Consider the following 16,892-nt stretch of genomic DNA (forward strand, 5'->3'; position numbering starts at 1 on the left):
ACCTACCACAAAATGCCGAATCACAAAAGGCCAAATCATATAAAACCGCAAGTCCAACATGCATCAGAAATCGAATGATCTTATGTTGATGATACTAGTCCTCGTATTTTGGTTCATATATGCTGCATTCTAAGAACAAATCCATAATCTCGAGAAAAAAAAACGAAATGAATATATGAGAAAGTCAGAAAAATGCACGATAGTTTAGCACATAATTATATTAAACCATTTTTGTTTCGAAGACAACAAAAGGGCTACACTTTCATCAGTGATATTTTCACATTTCAGACATATATCTCTTATTTTATTCCAACTATTTTGAGATCCTTGGGCATGTTTCATTGAAAATTCCGTAGAATTCGTCCTTCAATTTCGTGTTGTTCCGATCGCAGTTCTGCTACCATCTTGGTGATGGACCATGATAACCATCAAACAATTTCAGTTCACCGTCGATGCCACGCCTCGAGAGCACTGGTCGTTAGTGGCAAATGTTCCACCTTGTGGTTTGACCAGAGACCAGCTTTTTCTAACAAAGTTTTCACATTCAAGTCAACTCCAGCTCTTAGGTCGCTAAGGATAGGTTGCCATAGCTACCTAGTTTGTTAGTTTTTTCTAACAAAGTTTTTTCATATTTAGTTCAACTTCAGCTCTTGTTCAATACACACGATAGTTATTGAAACTTCCGACGTTTATTTTCATTTAATTTGGAACTTAAGCATACAAAAAATGAGACCATAGATTACGATACGCCGGATTTTCCTATGAAGAAATTGACGCAGAGTAGCGGTTAGGGCAGTGTAAAATGAGAGTACGTGCTATTTGTTAAAGTGACGAATATGGAATGAGGTTTATTCATTTAAGTTACATGTGTGTGTATCATATGTCAGGAGTGTAATAATAACGCTATGCTGCATAAAGGGCGGATGAGTAATATATACACTGAGTAAAATCATAGAGTTTGGATTGGCAACGGTGTTACATGGTTGTGTATTCCGTCACTCCTCCTCAATGTTGTCAGTTCGAAGTCGCGATTGGCTCCTTGACACCAATGGCAATTCGGTGCCTCTCCAGCTTGATTCTGTCTAACGGCTTCGTCATGAGATCCGCCTCCATGCGCTCGGTTGGCATGTAGCGGAGTTCGATTACCCGTTGTTGTTGTTGTAGATGCTTCGTATAGGCGTGCTTCGTATCTATGTGTTTAGAACGCCTTTCGAGGCGCTCCGACTCCACTATCTCTATGCACGACTGGTTGTCTTCCCATATGACGATCGGATTGGGCGGTGCTTGTTGCAGGTCGTTGGGTAACTTCCGGTACCACATGAGCTGCTGGCAGCCATCCGCCAAAGCAACGAACTCGGCTTCCATAGACGCACGATTGCTTTCGTGTTCCCCAGTCGATGAGGCCTCCACCGAATTTGAGAAGAAATCCGGAGTGTGACTTCCTGTCACTTTCGTCGCCGGCCCAGTCCGTTTCACCTGATCCAGACACTAAGTGCAGACGATGCTTTTTGGTAGCCTTGAGGTATCGAAGAACTCTCTTTGCTTCGGTCCAATCCCGGTTAGTCGGGTTTGTGACTTTTCTTCCCAACAGTGAGGCAGCCACGCAGATGTCCGGTCGTGTATTAACCGCAACGTAAAGCAAACTCGCTACCAAACTACGGTACGACGTGTTTGTAGGTAACACACTTTCCTCCTTTTGCTTGAGGTACGTCGTATCCGAATCGCCGTATCACCTTTTCGATGTAGCTTGAATCCCATGGATTTGAAAACACCGTCAATCTTTTTGTTCCATACTGGAGCGGATGTTTGAGCCCGCAAATGCATCGTTTGAGACGGCATTCTATTCCGTTGTTACGATCGAAGCCTGGCGGTTGCCTCGTATACATGTCTTCTTGCAGGTCTGCGTACAAGTAAGCACTCTTTATATCCAGGTGTTTAACCAACATTTGTTGCTTGCCGGCCAGTACGAGTATTGTCCGAAGGGTTGTTTGACGGACGACGGGGGCGAAAACTTCGTCATAGTCCTGGCCGAATTTTTGGGAGAATCCTTGCGCGACTGATCTCGCCTTGTATCGTACCACTTGCCCGTTTTTTCATCTTCCTTCCTTTTATACGTCCGTTTACAACCTACCGCTTTGTGATCCGGTGGTAGGGGGACAAGTTCCCACGTGTCGCTTTCTTGGAGAGCTTCTATGTCCTCCTGCATCGCAACCTGCCAAACGGCCGCATCGGGGCCTGCGATTGCTTCGGAGTAGCTTTGGGGTTCTTCGCTTATATGCTTCGTCACGCCAGTGACCTCACGATATCGTGTGGGAGACCTTTCGTTTGACGTGTCGATTTTCTCGATTCGGTTGACTCAATATCACTTTCGCTGAAGAGGGGTGGCTCGTTGTCGCCAAAAACCTTCAAACTCATTATTCACGTTCTCGACGGCTGAATCATAATCTTCAGTATCTTCCGCTTCCGGTTGAGCATGTGGTAAGGTTGGGTTGCTTTTCAAACCAATATCGAACAAAATTTCCTCACCTCGCCTCACCTTGCCATCGGATGGTTCCTCCGTTGGGTCACTTGTATCATTTTCGACGAACTTGACATCTCGGCTCACGTAGACTTTTCGTGTGGTTTTGTCCAGGAAGCGATAAGCTTTGTGCTCTGATGAATAACTCACAAATGTCAACTTTTATGCTGTGGCGTCCAGTTTCTTCCTCTTTACCTTTGGAATATGAACCCACGCATGGCAGCCGAATATCTTCAGGTGATCAACCTTAGGTTTAACACCAGTCCAAAGCTCGAACGGCGTAACATCAACTAGTTTCGTTGGCAACACGTTCTGGAGGTATACTGCCGTGTTTAGAGCTTCTGTCCAATAACGTTGATCTAGCTGTGCATCGAAAAGAGCGGATTGCCTTCGGCTTTCGCCCGAAAAGATTTTTGACGTACTGCACGTACTCTTCGATCTTCGCGGCAACTTCCGACTTCTCTTTCAAGAGGTACATCACGCAATACCGACTATGATCGTCGATCATGGTCATGAAGTATCGGTATCCACTGACCGACGACACCTCTACCGGACCGCAAACGTCCGTATGCACCAGATCCATGGGCGCCTTTGACGTGAATTTGGACTCATTTGGAAAAGGGGCACGGGGGGTCTTACCTTTCAGACAGCACTCACACGTTTCGTCGACATTACATCCCTGAATCGTTAGGCCGTCGGCCAACTCAGCCTTCTTCAAATGATCGATCGCCTTTGGGTCCCGATGACCAAATCTTCGATGCCAAACGTGCTGACAGTCCCTGTTGTGGCGACCGCTTGCTGCCATCACGATATCCTTGGGATGTTTGATCTGGTGAAGGTCCTCTTTTAAACGCGCTGCAGCAATTGTAGCAGTTCTACGAAGAATCCGACAACCGGATGTGTCAAAAACAACTGTAGCTTGTTTCTTGACTAGTGCCGGTACAGACAACAGATTCATGGATAGACTCGGGGTGTAAAGCGCAAAACTAATGTTCATTTCCCGCCGCAAACTTTTGCTTGCTTACCGTCCGCCAAGTTGACAAACTTTATTTTACTTTCGCGCAGCTCTTGGAAATGGCTTTGATCTGCCACCGTGTGCCTAGTAGCACCGGAATCGACGACCCACGACTTAGCTGTGCCGCCATCCGTTGCTTCTCCTGCAGCGAGTGCGAAAGAAACTGTCTCCTTCTTGTTGGTAGAGTTTCCTCTGGGTTTTGTTTCTTTCTCCGAATCGCGGATCATCTTACGGCATTCCTTTTGCTTGTGTCCTGTCTTTTTGCAGTAATGGCAGACAATTGGTTTTTTCTTGTAGTTGCCGCTGCCGACTCTCAATGCCGAGTTTAACACATTACCCTGCCGTTTTGACGCTTCATCCAACAGCTTTCTTTTGACGAGCTCTAGTGTGTGATCGTCGTCCGATCGGCTTTCGAGTGCCGTAGTAAGGGTATCGTACGAGCCGGGGGAGACTTCTTAAAATCATCGCGACGGTAAGATTCTCCTCGAGCTCCTGACCGGCGTTGGCCAAACGAGAAAACAGCTCTTCCATCTCAAACAGATGTTCCGCCATGTCGTCGCCGTTTGCGAAACGTGTATCGCAAATCCGTTTTAGCAATGACACTTTCGACGTGAGGCTCGTCTTTTGGTGATTGTTTTGCAGCGCTGTCCAGGCTTCTTTGGCCGATCGTGATGTACGAATCAGTCCGTGCTGATGGTTTTCGATCAATAATCCGATCGTGGCCCTTGCCTTGGCATCGCCAAGTTGATAAAAAAATAGATGCAGTTAAAAAAATAGATGCTGTTAAAAATATAGATGCAGGATGGGTACCGTGCACAGCTATCTACTTCCACTCTGCAATCTTCTCCTCCGTAGTCTGCAAATTGCATTTAAGATTGTAGTTTGCTTGCGCTATAGTTGCGGTCCGCAGCACAAACTGTTTGATATACTTCATGTCGGCTGGTATTTCCCACAAAGTATTCCCGCAGCCGTAGCACCTGCGCTACACATATTGCCTGGATGTCGACTATTTATTGTCCTCCTTCATCCCGTGGCAATGTGAATCTTTCCAGCGTCGACTGAGGATGCCGCATTCCCGCTGGTTCTAAACGCCTTCTTCAATTTTCTCTCGAGATTTTCCAGAGCTGAACTGACCTGCTCTATTTGATGACGCCGAAACCGGAGGCTAACACGGGGACAGCAAACGTATTCATTGCTCTGACTTTATTCCCCGCGTTCAGGAAAGACTTCAAGATGCAGTTCACTTGGCTAAGAACGTTATTTCGGAGCTTAAGCTGGATGTCGGTGTGGCGAATCCCGGAGAGCTGCAGGAATGCGATATACTGATATGATTCACCGTGAATCGTGTCTCGAATTATCTCACCTTCGTCGATCTCGCAGTCTCCAGTCTCGACCAATCGCCCTGATAGCAGCTGAAGAGATCGGCATTGCTCTAGGCTAAACACGCCACTAATTATTTCTGCTAGTTTGATGACTACACCTAGTCGTTCTGTCGAGTCAGCATAGATCTTGATATCGTCCACGTAGAAAGTATGGAACGTCTCTTCCGGTGAGCTTTCTCGATACCTTATCTGACAGTCATGCAGTGATACTCATTGAGAGGTCCCACTGAGCGAGATAAAAGAATCGTCTTAGAAGGTTCCCCTCAAGATGCGAAGCATTCTAGACCGTAACACGTCTTTTCCACTTCTGAGCTGAGCAGTTTAGTCGTTACTCTCTCCATCACCTGCCGCAGGAACCTTAGACTACAGGATCAACTTTATACATCTTTAATACCTTGATGAGGAGCGAGTGCGATATGGAGTTGTATGTCTTCTTGTAATCGATATAGGCCATACTAAGGTTCCGTTGGTTACACACTACTTCTCCAACAATGAATGCATCGTTTATGGCTTGATCTTTTGTGTTTTTCTTATATCCCTTCTATTCCTCTGTCAGGATGCTACTCTTCTCATAGTGGGCCCTTATGCATGTAGTGATGAAGGTGCTAATGATCTTGTGCAGACTTTTTAGACAGGTAATTGGTGTGTCCTTGGGAACGAGAATTGTGGCACCACGGGTGATGAAATCCGGCGATAAACGGGGTTCGCGTGACGACGTTCGACGGAGATAGCTCGATTTCTCGTCGATTTCTTCGCCTGCTCATTTGTTGTACGGGGACCTCCCAAATACTGATTCAAAAGTTATAACGCTGATATACGGTAGACCTTCGCTGAAATTGGGATTCTTGTGGCTGATTTGATAATAGAAGACACTCCGTTACTGTATTAGTGTGTCGTGTTTTTTCGTCAACTGGCGAGCTCCCAGCATGCGAAGCTTAGTAGGTGCAATGATAGCGGCAGAGTTGTTCGAGACCTGACTCTCCAATCTCCGCTACCTTGGAGATATTCGCTTTTCTCGGTGATGTTGAGACGAGTCGCCTCTAGGTGTAAGTCGGTATCGTAAACATCTTACGATTGCCACTGCAGCACAGAATACTTCCAGATTCTGCACAAATTCCAGATGAATTGGGAGCACGTTATCATTCATGATCTGAACCAGCTTCGGGATCCTGGGTGCGACATTGGATCCGTTTCGCGACATAGCGCAACCGCTTCATCCACATTAAAGACCAAATCACGTAGTAGCTGCCGACCAAGGGGTGGGTCTTCCTTGTTTTTATCTAGTAACGAGCGAGACGATGAAGGAAGAAAGTTCAGAACAGCGTGGAAAAGGTCATATGAGCAAGCTTAGAGTTTGCTGACGACGTAACCATTTGTGTTCTACCGCAGGAGTCAGAATCGTCTTGAGTACTGTGGATCTAAATAATAAAAATAATTTTTCTTCCAGTCCCTTGCTTTGTTCTATCAACAAAAAAGTGATCTTCACAATTGGTACGATCATAACTCGCAGGTCTATGGCAGACAGTCACCGACGCAGGATGGATCAGAAAGGTAGGAATGGAACAAGCAATTGAAGGATTCCTATACAGGCTGGAACACGAAAGGGTACGGGGAGGAGAGGAATCGATAGCTGCCCATCGGAAATCCTAATGTGTAGGATAGATGTATGCAATGAAGAAGAACCGATAATAAAATACAACGAAGCCGCAGTTGTAAACAAAATGCTGAGAACAGCATACCGATTGCCAAGATGTATCGAATCAAAAAAAGCCATGAACAGTGCAAGGAACCATTACGATAGCGCAATTCAAATACTCAATTATAGAAAGATGGAAATCAATACTACAAACAGCCCTAGTAGTGAAGCACAATATATACCACCGATCCCACAAATACAGACATGGCAGGAAAACATAATGCCGAATGAATACCAGATCAGTCAAAGAACAGCATCAATGGAACGGACACCAGTACAACAAACAAACATGAGTAGGACGATTATAAAAATAGCGAACTTGAAAGTGAGAGGATGTTCAGAGAGGACCAAGCAAGAAGATCTTGCGGAAAGAATATTCGATTATAGCCCTACAAGAAACTAGGATGACCGATTGTACCATAGATACTCAGAACTATCACTGGTTCAACGTCAATGATGACGGAGTATTGAGAGATCCAGTAGGGGGAGGATCAGCTATACTGATCAATAAAAATCTTTACGAAGAGGGTAGCTTTAAAAAAATAAGCAATAACTCATACTCATACCACTGTAAACTGCTTAAAGAACCATTCATCTTCATATCAACATACATACGGAGCGCCGAAATTCGAACGAACAATGAATTCGAGAAAGTAAGGAACTACGTAACTGGGCTTCCAGCGGCACTGAGGTGTCGTATCATAATCGCAGGCGATATGAGTGCCCACGTGGGGAAAACGATTAGGCAGAGAACGACAAAGAATTCATAGGGAACAACTTGACTCACGATACAAGCAACACCAACGGCGTAGAACTGATTACTTTGCTGAGATTACCTAACATTGGATAAATTCCAATCTGTGAGATACACGTGGACCAATAGGAATACATGGTCACAGATCGATCATATCCTGATGAGTTAAAGCTTTCTTCCATCCAACGATACAAAGCGACCACAAGATACAAGAATTCATGCTGAAAACAAACCGACAAAACGAGCCCCAGGGCAGACATCAAAGAAGCGTACAACACCCCACAAAAAAACTAAAACTAGATATCGACAAACTGAGAGCCGATGAAGACTGTCGCGATCGGTTCCAACAGCTCCTGGATAATCGCCTAAGAGAAGAAAACATTGACCAAACAACAACAGCTGAAGAAAAATGGAGGAAAACATCGGAGGCAGTAAACATAGCAGCAACGACGGCAATAGGAACAAAAAAAATTACTTCAAGATTTTTGGTTGATCGGGATGTGTGGTTGTTGGTTAGGGATTCGTTAAATGTTGCCAAAAAGGCCGGCATCTTTAACGAAGTGAACCATAACCTCTTCTCTTACTGGATCGTTTGATAGGGCGTCGCGTATGGAGAGGGTGATGTCATGCCTTGATCGAAGTTCTTGCAGTTCCAGACAGTTCAGGAGAATGTGTTCAACGGTCTTCCGGGTGGCGCGCGAAGTACAGATGGGTGGTGGAACGTTCGAAACCGGATGGATTGAGCCAGGGAAGTGTCGATGTGGGGGGGGGGCAAATGTTCCAGGGGCGAGGCCAAATCCGATGGAGTCGGGCAAGCGGGGGGAGGGCAGTTCCGGTGAAGGTTGGCTCTTTTTAATGTTGCGGAGTCGTCACCTCCGAATGTGCGCTCGAAGGTACTCAGGGCACGCCGCAGGGTTGCTAGAGCAATTTTCCAGCGAAACGGTAAAACGCCAGCTTCAACGCAGGCACCTTCGGCTGGAGTGCTGGGTAGAAGTTTGGAGGCTGTTCAAATGACCGCGATAGAGTGGTCCTAGAATCTGGATGATCTCCTGGATGTTTCCTTCGGTTATTTCAATCCCGTAGTAAATACGGCTGTATATTAGCGCTTCACTGATTAAGAGTGCAGTGTTTCTATTACATTTCGGATGTCTGGAGCAGATGGTAACCTAACGGCCAGAACGGATCCTTGAGGTACATCATTTAACTCGGTATATATGCTCGATACGCTTCCAACTCGAAATTTACGGTTTTGAAGGAACCGTGTAATAAAAATCCAAGATTATCTCGTATTTTCCATAGATCAAGTTGTCCGTGGATACCTTCGCGCCCAACCCGTGTTGTATACTTTGTCGATGTCAAGAGCGGCGATGTCTGCATGGAGGCCGTCCTTCTTGGCCTGTTCGAGGGTTTCTCCAAGGGAAGCCAGGTAAGTTCCGATGTCGTTTCCTTTTCGGAAGGTGTGTTGTCGGTTGTCCAGTAGTTGGCGCTGTTCCAGTATGGTAATTAATCTACTCTTGACCATGGGTTCGAAAATTTTGGCCATGCATGGTAAGAGACTTATGGGACGGAAGTCCTTTGCTGTTCGTGTACCTTGGGTCCTTTTGGGGATTGGGATAATCAATGCCATTTGCTATGAGTCGGTGAGATGGTCGCCGAACCAGATTTGATTATAGCATTTAAGTAAGGCTCTCTTTCCGGATGGTGGTAGTTTTCTAAGGACAGGGTAGCCGATATTGTCTAGTCCGGTGGGTTTATCCTGCCCTTGGTTGAGAGCATGGGTGAGTTCAGAGCCAGAGAAGGGATGGTTCCATTTAGATAGGGAATCGGGGAAGAATGTTAGTGGGTTAGCTTCTATTGTGGAGTGAGGGAGTGAAGCAGTTGCGGAGAGGGAAGAAAAGGATCTTCCGAGTTCTTCAGCAATCTCGCGGGGATCTAAACTTGCAACTCCATTGATGTCAAGCGAAAAACCAGTATTCCGTCTTTTTCCGCTAAGTGCGTTTACTCGTCGCCTCCTGGTCTGAACGTCAGTGAATCCGCTATTGCTTCGGAAGATTGTACCCCATTTGGCATAAGGCCATTTGGCATAATGGCCGCGACTACCAAACTCGACAGCTGAACATTCTCAGTATCAAACGCCCCCTTACAACATGCCACCACAAGAAGCGTTGGGCGAGCCAACCATCGCGGACTCCTTGCCATACACCCGGCAATCACTGGAAGGGCAGCACGCCAGCTCCCTATATCTCTACCAATAAAGGCATAGCCGTCCTAAATGCAACAAGCAGCTCGTCAAGGAACAGTGGGGTTAGGAAGAAAGCCTTCTCCCATGCAGCGGGCCTGTCCGGTGTAGTACCGATCAGAGTCGAATTGACCCAGGGTCAATGACCCTGCTAATGCAGGCAGTACGGTTGGCTTTCGAGTTAATCGAACCATTTTACCCTCCAACACGACCAGACATTCGTCTCTGCTATCCCCTCGATGTTTCCGAGACCCCTTTCGTTATTATGAGGGACATGAACGTCCACCACACTGCCTGGGCGTCGCTCAAATGCTATCACCGGGTAATAAGATCGTGAGCGCTGTTGAAGGGGGTGACGCTGTCGTTCTAAACGACAGGAACAACACATTACTCCTTGGTCGATCCTCCTCGGCCATCGACTCACGATTGTTTATAGATCCATCGTCAGAACCAGTGGCTGAACCATAGCCAGGGACTAAGCTGGAAGCAATCGTTGCCTAATAGCACCGCCATCGTTGGCTATAGACCAAAGGAGATTGTCCCACTATTGATGATCACTTTCGATCCGCCTTCGACAAGAAACAGAGCTGAGGTCACAGCAACCGGCATCAAATGCTGAATCAAACACCTGACGAGACAGAGTACGGCGGTCGAGCCACGTCTTCAGTTATGGCGATGACGGCGTAACAATAGCCCTTAGTCGAGAGCAAAGAGCCGGTGATGTTTTGGTAGTGATCTCGAAGCAGTACGCAGTAATGTTGCCGTTTCAAGCGGGTTAGAAGGTCATTTCATCACTTCTTTGTATGCTTGTATGCTTCTTGTGAAGGTAGGGGGTGCTCGGTCGAGAGGCACCATATGTCTAGGCTATCCTCGAATTCTCTGAACAGTATGCTTTACAACCATCTATTAGGGTTAAAAGATATATCGCGGTACTTTGTGTGAGCTTTGTACTGCATATGTACCACATTTTTACAAAAGCCCATGATGTCGTAGTCTGATTTGACGGTATTGGCACAGTAATCACATGCAGTTGCCTTTGTAAACTTTTCAAGAATAAACGGACGGCCTCCATTATCTCTCGAGAAATTGCTGCAAGACGCGTTGATTATTAGGCACAAATGTTTATCGAGCGAGGGAAAATGCAGAAATGTTGAATTAGAAAGTTATTCTCCGCTATGATTGAAAGCGTTTTTTGCTTCCTCTGTCCACGTTATCTTCATATTGACGTTTTCGCATTTTAAGAAATCATGGCTCGTAGTTCAGCCTGATGATCTGTCTCTTTTTGTATAAAGCGTGTGAAGCCGTTAACCAACGACAGGAATCGACGTTGCTGGAAGTTTATCCTGGCGTATAGATTTTACCCTCTCAGGCACTGGAACTATACTGTCCACAAATTGTACATGCGACATTGAAAATGAACTATTCTTTCTTTATATCAAAACCATTTCCCCCGCAGTCGTTCGAAAGCTAATTTTACATGTTCCTTGTGCTCTTCTGGATTAGAAAATGCAATGCAGTTGTCGTCGAAAAAGGCAATGCTTTCGCATGGCCAAAAATTCAAAATGGTTCGAATCATTGCTGCCTTTGGAATGTCTTCCTTTTTAACGGAAATCTGATGATAAGCGCGCTCCAAGTCAATTGTTATGAACACATTCTTCCCCTGAAAGGCATTGAGTAGGTTGTGTATATGCGTAGCCATCAACACATTTTTCTGTGGGAAGCAGTGTAAAGGACTCGCCAAGCAGCTACTAGATGGCCAACAAATTATGAGTTCGGACATCTTTTGAAATTCTTTCTTAGCTGCTTCCAATTTATCCGGTGCCAATCTACGTGCCTTAGACTGAACTAATGCAACCCTTCGCCAGAATATGATGTTTTACGTCTCTTTGTTTCACTGCTGAACGCATAGTCAATGGAAGTGTCATCTTCAGGAACTCCAGAAGCAGGTCTCTGAAAGGATGATCGCAATCAATGGTGGTTTCACCGTGAATATTTTGCTATCTACTAACCGACGGTTCTGGAGGTCAACGAGAAATCCGAAGATGAGAAAATCTGCCCATATTATGGCAATACTCACATCGGCTACTGGGAAGCTCCAACAAAAGCGTCGTCAAAGGTCTTGGATTCAACAAAAAGGGGCTCAGAATTTTTTATACTAGTACCATTTGCTGTATGTAGCTGGAAAGCTGTTGTTTCTTATTTGGCGGTCTTTATTCGTGTAGCAGAAACGATAAAGATGTAAGATTGTGTGTCTATTAGAAAACGGCAATTGCTGGATCGATCGTGAGGTCTCATCTTCCTTCGCAAGGGAAGTAAGTCCTGGTGCATGTGTTGAGGGGTCAATATGATATGATATGATGAAATCATCTCTGGCGTCGGTGATAGACAGTCAGTGCGGATAGGGGCCAACGGAAAATACACGAAGCCGAAGCTACCGCGAAAATAATTTTCCCAAGAAAACTATATATTGCCAAAATCCTAATCCTCACAAGTTATAAAATCAAGAATAAATTAGCCCAGAATGTGCAAAAACCCTGAAAACGATTTCCTTGACTACGTCAGTTGATAGAAAAGCGTTTGTTACTTTTGTCATATAATTGTTATGGATGCCACATTGCGACTTAGAACGCTCATGCTTGAAAGAAGGAACAATGTTTATAAGAAAGCAAAAGCAAACCAATAAACTGACAGAAACAATGATTTTTCTGCCCTCGCACATATCGCTTGCAATAGAGATTGATCATTAATGTAAAGCTTTGGAAGCTTCGATAAATCTTAATATTGATTTAAAAAATATATATAATTTTAAATTTGATGAATTTATGCCTGCTAGATGCAAACAAATTCATTTTTCAGATAAGTTGTGTTTCACGTTATTCGCAATGTATTTCTCCTTAGTGGAGAAAAATTTTGATGAAAACGTTAACGGACAAAGCCAGCGCCTGATTGAAAAAACGGAGACACATTTTGTGTTCCTCAGCAAATCCCTAGTCAAGCGTGATGTCCCGCAAGAAAAGGCAAAGATGGTTTTAAACAATTTTCTCCCTAATGGAGAAAAAATAGTTACTACCAAAATTATTTTTCTCAACTAGGGAGAAATATAGCATGCATCTTGCACTGGCCTGCTATGCGAAACCAAATGTTCCGATTTCATTAGTTCTTAACAGCTTTAAAAAGAGCTTCTTTTCTTGCGGGACGTCACGATTGATTAGGGGCTTGCTCAGGAACACAAATTGGGTCTCCGTTTATTTGAGCTAGCGTCAATCCGGCGCTAGCTTAGTTCGTTAACTAAGTTAGTGTCGGATTCTGATGAGACGAAGTCGAAACGCAAATTCCATAACTAATTTAGTTATTCACAATTTTTCTACGTTACTCACGAATACTGTAACTCATTGCATTTTATATTAGAAAGAGTTGGAAGTCAGCCCCAGACACATATCACATATTTTAAGGGAAAATTCGATTGCAAAAACAGTCTCCACGTCTAAACAGATGTTTTTCCAATGTCACCCCAATTCTAATCGGAACGTGAAGAATGACAAATAAACCAAAACAAACACAAACAACATACGGAAAGTAACTTTCCGGGAATAGATAATTCAACGTTCCTTACAGTTCTTTTACCGTGTATCAAAAACTTTCCACTAACCTCTGACTGCTCTGATAGGTATTCCGCTGCCTCTTAGACGAATGTCGATCATCTTCGCTGGGTCCCATCTCCGCTGCGGACCGGCGTTTGCCTCTGGGCATTTGTGATCTCTCAATTTTGAAGGCTGTTTCCGTCGGCTTTCCTCAAAGGAATACTAAGATTCTATTCCGTTCTTCTGTCTCCCTTTTGTCGTCTTTTTTTTTTGAACCAGTCTTTTCGTTCACAATTCGATCGTCTGCCTCCTAGTTCCCGTCTCCTTATCACAAGTGTCCTTTTACGCAGCAGTGCACACAGAGGAACATTGCGCTCTAATGTAAAGGAAAAGGAAGAAAAAGTCACGATTAGTCACATGCTCGAACAAAAAATAGCTAGTATAAATCGATTCACAATTAATGAAATAGCTGTGATGACTCGATAGCAAAAGTCTGACATTTGTCGCCGCAAAACCTCCGTTATCATCCATTCCAAATACCATCACAATGACATGGACTATCAACCTGTTACAAAAAAAAATCGGATGCTGATTTTTTTTCGGAGACTACTCCCAATCCCGGTCAGTGAAAACTTTCATACCGCTTTTCTTTGAATTGCGTGTCTCGATTCTTTTTTGTCTGTCTCCACCTGACAGTTACCAAGAAAATATCAAACATAAAAAACCGAAAGGAGCAGTACCTAGTAGGCTATGGATGATGTAAAGCAAGTTAACACATTTTTAACAATACATGAACAATCGATTCTTTTCGAGTATCATCAATGTCGGACTGACTTGATCCTGAATTTTCCAGACTGATGTTTTTTTACGCTGAACCAAGTTAAAATAAGCTAATTATAATTACTTTTCAATCCAATGTGTGAAAAAGCGTAGCTTCCGTGTTTCCCGTTGGCAGTATCCTGGCACTTCCGAGCTGGTATTTCCTCTAGCACTACTAAGCGAACAGGTTGACAAGCTGATTCAGGATGTTTTTATGCGGCTGGTATCATATTGTTTTTAAGCCGATAGTGGTACCATTTTTCACCAAGCCATCCCTTTGACGACAACGGGAAACTTTGCGATAGACGACGACTGGTGGATGGCGTTTTGCGAACGACACGACAGATGAGACAAAAAAACGAAACGAGCAAAGTATTTCGTACTGTCAAAATGTTTTTATGTCGATATAATGGCAAGGTTCATATATATGGGATTCGGCTAATCTATGTCGACTTGAATATTTGAAAGTGTCGAAAAATCTCTGATGAGATTCGGGTTGAGATGAGCGCGACCAATAAAATATGTTTTAAAAATGTTAATTAAAATTAAGTAAGGAATGGTTGAGATATGATATGAGTTTGAAAAGGCAGGTTTTTTTAACAAACTACCTGAAAAATACATAAAACGTCGATGTAGGGATTGAGAGGGGCAAGTAGGAGAGTAGAAAAGGATTTAAGAGAGTACGAGAGAAAGAGAAATAAGATAGAGCAATATACATTTGATAGTCTGTAAAATAAATTCAGTCTTGTGATAGATTGCGGAAAGGAAGGACATACGCGTTTTTATTTAACGGCAAAAAATGGCGTCCGCTCGAAGCAGAAGTCACGACAATGGCGCATGTCGGTAAGTTAGTGCGAAGAGTTGATTCATTTGAGGAAATCAATTGATCTAGTTTATTTTAAATTTATTTGTGTGGTGTAATTCCATGTATTGCTAGATAGGGCAACCAAACCTGGAGTTTCGGTACCTGGACATGTGTGATTTCGAAAATTTGTTACATAATTACTTTAAAGTACAAGAAAAAAGACGATTACGTCATCGGGGAGGAATTTTTCATCCACCGAGAGGAAACCGTTTTTCTTCTTGAAACGTTGTCCGTAGACTACAGCGGCAGAAACGGTAACTGCATTTAGTAAAAAAAAAAAAAGGTTCCGATGGTTACGTATCCGTTTTTACGTCTCTGAATCTCCGGAGAAGAAACCACTTTTGATTCCGCCGAGAGAATTTGAAATTAGAGAGTAGCGTCTCCATAACAACGCCACCATGTGTATTGAAAGCAGTTTTTCGTTCACTGCCAAACTGATATTTTGTTTAGGTGTTTCAAAGTACAATGAATTAATGAATAGTTTGTGCTACTCTCATTTCCGAGTGTCCAAGTGTGAAAGTGTTCATCATTACGAAAAATTGCAGTAATTGGATTTCCGCGAACAATTCGTAGTGTTTGTTGGTTCTGCGGCTAGGATTGTCAATTTAAGACTGCACGATGCTGCAATGGCGGTAGAGGAATGCGTTTATAGAGGAAAATTTGAGAATATAGATAATTTCATTATGTATGCGAGATTTATATTCCTTCGCGAAGGTGAAAAGAAATAGTGTTTTGCGAAAGTTACCTAATATTTTGTTTCCCCGAGAGGATACCGTGTTCCTTGATAATAGTTATTTTTCTCTTAAGTATTCCCCGAGAGGAAATCGACATGTAGTTCGTTTCTTTGCGACGGTTTCGTATTTTCTCAGAAGTAACCCTGAGAGGATAATGCTGTTTCTCGAAGTGAAATCGATATAGTTATTTTCTCCAAGAAAAAAGCTGTGATCGTGTTCCACAAAGGGAAATTTAACATGTGTTTTATTTCCCTGAGAGGGTGCATTTCTCCGAGGAGAAACCACTGACAGTTCAATAGTGTTCCCCGAGAGGAAATCGATATAGTTGTCTTCCCTGAGAGGGTATCTTGTTTCGTCACTTTTAATTGTCCCCAAAGGCAAGAACGACATTCGATTAGTCGTTGACCTTAGAGGGCCAAACAAATGTATTATCAGGTCCCTATTCAGAATGCCAACTTTAGAAGCAATTCTCTCGAACCTTAATGAAGCGTCGTGGTTTTCGACGATCGATCTCTCAAGCGCTTTTTTCATGTTGTGTTACATGAAGACTGCAGACACCTGACAAATTTTTTTGCAGGAAACGGGACGTACAGATTCAAAAGGCTTCCCTTCGGTCTTTGCAACGCCCCCGATATTTTTCAAGAACTATTACAAACTATAGTTTTGGCAGACTGTCCTGGTGTGGTGAACTATCTAGACGACATCCTAGTGTATGGAAAATCTAAGGAGGATCACGATAAAAACTTGGAAATAGTACTTCAACGATTGCGCGAGCACAATGTCCAGTTGAACACTAATAAATGCGTATTTTGCAAACAATCTGTCAAGTTCATCGGTATCAAGTTGTCGCACGATGGATGGAGAGTAGAGGACGATAAAATAAAAGCTATTGAGAGCTTCCGTCGGCCGGAATCGTTATCGGAAGTAAAAAGCTTCCTCGGACTCATGAATTTTACAGAACGTTTTATATTTCAAAGAGCTGAGAAGACCGAAAAGCTCAGAGCGCTGACGAAATCGGATAACTTTTATTGGACGGAAGAAGAGGAAATAGAGTTCGTTTTTCTGAAACATGAAGCGCTTAAGTCAATTGCTAGACTTGGATATTTCGATCACAACGACACAACAGAACTTTTCGTTGATGCATCGCCTATTGGCCTCGGAGCGGTTCTCGTGCAATTTGACTTAAAAAGGATTCCCCGTATAATTGCTTGTGCGTCGAAAGCTTTAACCATTACTGAGCAACGGTATCCTCAAACTCAGAAAGAGGCGCTTGCGATCGTTTGGAGTGT

The 16,892-nt window shown here is 43.8% G+C and overlaps 1 protein-coding gene across 1 annotated transcript in view; it reads right to left on the reverse strand.

Annotated features, from left to right (window-relative positions):
• Nucleotides 1–14,369, reverse strand: part of LOC131686048 (DCN1-like protein 4) — a 35,769-nt gene extending 21,400 nt beyond the window's left edge. Inside the window, exons 1-2 of the mRNA XM_058970165.1 lie at nt 14,090–14,369; nt 13,254–13,561 (exon numbers count right to left, since the gene is read on the reverse strand). Coding sequence (XP_058826148.1) covers nt 13,254–13,354 — 101 coding nt within the window. The 5' untranslated portion in view covers nt 13,355–13,561; nt 14,090–14,369. The remainder of the gene's footprint in view (nt 1–13,253; nt 13,562–14,089) is intronic.
• Between the last annotated feature and the right edge of the window lie 2,523 nt (nt 14,370–16,892).

This window comes from Topomyia yanbarensis, chromosome 2 (assembly GCF_030247195.1).
Source record: "Topomyia yanbarensis strain Yona2022 chromosome 2, ASM3024719v1, whole genome shotgun sequence".
Classification (NCBI taxonomy): Eukaryota; Metazoa; Arthropoda; class Insecta; order Diptera; family Culicidae; genus Topomyia; species Topomyia yanbarensis.